Source organism: Miscanthus floridulus, chromosome 1 (genome assembly GCF_019320115.1).
Source record: "Miscanthus floridulus cultivar M001 chromosome 1, ASM1932011v1, whole genome shotgun sequence".
NCBI lineage: Eukaryota > Viridiplantae > Streptophyta > Magnoliopsida > Poales > Poaceae > Miscanthus > Miscanthus floridulus.
In genome coordinates, this window is record NC_089580.1 from 127,607,454 (window position 1) to 127,610,411 (window position 2,958).

General features: G+C 52.6%; 1 protein-coding gene across 2 annotated transcripts; it reads right to left on the reverse strand.

Moving 5' to 3' along the window:
* Window positions 1-421: 421 nt before the first annotated feature.
* Window positions 422-2,958, reverse strand: LOC136493134 (uncharacterized). Of its 2 annotated transcripts, XR_010768309.1 has the most exons (4): window positions 2,449-2,958; window positions 2,066-2,343; window positions 1,418-1,531; window positions 422-899 (listed from the first exon to the last, which is right to left on the reverse strand). XR_010768309.1 is itself a non-coding variant. In XM_066489182.1 (3 exons), the coding sequence occupies exons 1-3, from the start codon at window positions 2,801-2,803 to the stop codon at window positions 1,475-1,477; spliced, it is 690 nt and encodes a 229-aa protein (XP_066345279.1). In that variant the 5' UTR covers window positions 2,804-2,954; the 3' UTR covers window positions 1,113-1,474. The 2 variants fall into 2 exon arrangements, 1 of the variants encoding a protein (XP_066345279.1); XM_066489182.1 differs by lacking the exon at window positions 422-899 and having other exon boundaries at window positions 1,113-1,531; window positions 2,449-2,954.

Below are 2,958 nucleotides of genomic sequence, written 5' to 3' on the forward strand. Positions count from 1 at the left end.
TTCCTCCAAATTCCTCCCGGTGGTGGTTTTGCCCACCTTCAAAGCACATCCATTAATCAGTCATCAGTTGTGGTTTTGCCCAACGAGCGCTCCATTATCTTGGCAGCCTTGTAGGCAGCACGACCTAAAAAACGACATGCGCTCAACCATCGCTGGGTGTGCGCTGGTCTCTCAGTAACAGGACTCTATTCTCATCAACTGAGGGTGTGTTTACTTGAGAAGGTAAAAATTTTTTGGTGTCACATCGGATGTGTCGGAAAAATGTCGGAGGGGGTTTTTGGATACTAATAAAAAAACAAATTACAGAACCCATCAGGGACGAATTTAATGATACTAATTAATCGGTCATTAGCACATGTAGGTCACTATAGCACTTAAGGCTTTTCATGGACTAATTAGGCTTAAAAGATTCGTCTCGCGATTTTGCCGAGAACTGTGCAATTAGTTTTTTTTCGTTTACATTTAGTACTCCATGCATGTGTCAAGCATGCTCTTTTACTGTAGAAGGAAAAAAAATTAGAAACTAAACAGGGCCTGACGCGAGTTTTTTCGGCTTTCGGAAACGCAAGCTACTCTTTGCGCTCCCCCACCTGCAGATTTTACACATACTTTACGGGTCTGTTGCTGCTGCTGCCGTCTCTGAACGGTGTCTTCCACGGTGTGAACTGGCGCTTCCAAACTGGTAGTATCTCTGTATCCGTTTTCAATTTTCAGAGACTTGCTAAACGCACAGACCGCAAGCCTGACGAAAAACACGAGTTCTCTGGCGTCAAGAAGAACCGGAAGGTTCCTGGTTTCAGAATCAGAAGATGTCTCCTCTAATTTCTGTCCTGATGTAGCTTGGTCTGAAACGGTAGGAGGCGACGGTGGAACGCCATTGACCCGAGCCGTGTCTCCTTCTGAAAAGCGAAAAATTCTTCAGTGAAGACGAAGTTTCTCTGAATCGGTTGGTGCAGCATGGAAATTTTCTTCACAAGTCCAGCATGGTTTTATGTGCAGATACATGTACAAGTCTGGTTTTCCAGAAGGACATATAAACTGCAACTGCAACTGCAACTGCAACTGTATTGTATTGTATTGTATGGACACAAAAGACGTAGCACGAAGGAAGCGGGCGTCGAACGCGGCTCGTCCTGCGTCTGCAATCTGCATCGCAGGAGGCCGGGTGTATATAATAACAAAGCATATGACCGTTTCGTATTTACAGTAGTATGTTCACTTTACGGCAGTGACAGTAGTTACACGGGTCAGCGTGTTCGTCTGGTCACATTTTTCAGCTTATTCTCTATCACAGAACACTATTGAATCAGCCGAAATCAGCCACAACTGGATCAGTCGAACAGGGCCCCCACATGACGAACGAAGACGAACTCAACCAAAATTTTCTCCTAAAAGGAAAATTAATCTTCCTACGTACGTGTATGGTGATGTGGCGGATGCTAATGGTGGTGAGGATGATGGGAAGAACAGGGTGTCACACGCTACACTGCTTCAGCCCTTTGGGTGTTTGATGACCTCCTTTTAACCTCACCTGCACATAGAAAGTTAACTAGTTCAGTAAAACAAAAGGCTCTTAACTTTTCTCATCAGCAAAAAATAACAAATTCTATATTTGTTCCTTTTATCTGGATGCCAATTAGACTCAGTTAATAATAATTATATAGTTTATATACTATCTAGTCTGGCAGGATGCAAATAGCCTGTCTTAACCTTTGTGCCTAAGGTAAACTATATGGAACGCGTTAATGACTATGCACCGAGAATCTGTCACCGAAAGCAGAGTCGACTGGGTGTCGATGCACCCAACAAAATGCCTGGATTATTCGTGAGAATGATGGCACCCACTATGCTCAAGGTCATGCGCTGCGAGCCTGCACTGCAACTAGGCAACTAAGTACGCGCGAAGAAAGTTTTTTTTTTCTCAAGTAAAAAAAAAAGGGTTATTCGCATCTAGGAGTATTGCGTTGCGCAGACGTGAAGCTTTCGGCAGAGAAGCGCGTGCAACTCGCAGCACACGGAAGGTAACGCGGATGGAGAGAATTGGTTGCGTTGCGATGGTACTCACGGCGCCTTCGACGTCGATCCTGTACACGAGCATTCGCCGGCGCTCGCGGCAGCTGGTCCGGTACGCCGCGGCGAGGTGCGCGGCGGCGAGCGCCAGGGAGAGCAGGAGCATGGCCTCCGGGCTGGCGGCGCGAGCGTCACCACCCGCACCCGCCTGCGGCCCTGCGCGGCGCGGCAGCACGGCGGCGGCCTTGGCGAGCACGTAGGACACGGACCCGGCCGCGCACGCCACCACCACCCCTAGGTACGCGCCGCCTCCGCCGCACACCACGTACGCGCCTGCCATAGTGCCATGCCACGACACGAGAAGCGGTCAGTTCAGCTGAGCTCACGGATGAATTCGAATTTCGAAAGGCGATCTGGAGTGGACGGATAGATACTAACAGAGGATGAGCAGCGCGCGCGCCGCGGAGACGGCGGGCAGGTCGACGAGCGAGGAGCGGAAGTCGAACGCCCGCGCCTGGGCCACGACCGCCGGCGCGAACGACCCGTCGCCGGCGCCGCCGCCTCCGCCGGCGCGGAGGGTCGCGGACAGGAGCGCCGGCGGGAGCGCGAGGTCGAGGAGCACGACGAGCAGCGGCGGCGCGCAGACGAGCAGGAGCGACGCGAGCATGGCCGCGAGGAAGAAGGCGGTCTTGGCCCACCGCCACGGCCGCGCCCACATCCGCTCCGCCCCGCCGCCGCCTCCGTGCGCGTGCTTGTGCGCCACCGCCAGCGGCAGCAGCAGCTTCTTCTCCATGGGCGGGCGGCCAGCGCTGATGATCGGTAATCGGTAACCGAACCAAGTGGGCGATTTGTGATCAGGCGGTGGGGCTGCGCGCCGGAGCCTTTTAAGACAAGGGAAGCGGATGCGGACGGGGTTCGGGCAGCTAGCAGCTCATCTGTGTGTTTGCT

What these genes read in the sequence shown, in the direction of transcription:
- LOC136493134 (XM_066489182.1), bottom strand. Translation starts at nt 2,803, where the DNA reads ATGGAGAAGAAGCTGCTGCTGCCGCTGGCGGTGGCGCACAAGCACGCG. An exon ending in GCGCGCGCTGCTCATCCTCT is followed by an intron (nt 2,344 to 2,448) that starts GTTAGTATCTAT and finishes GCACTATGGCAG; the next exon opens with GCGCGTACGTGGTGTGCGGC. An exon ending in GGATCGACGTCGAAGGCGCC is followed by an intron (nt 1,532 to 2,065) that starts GTGAGTACCATC and finishes TTCTATGTGCAG; the next exon opens with GTGAGGTTAAAAGGAGGTCA.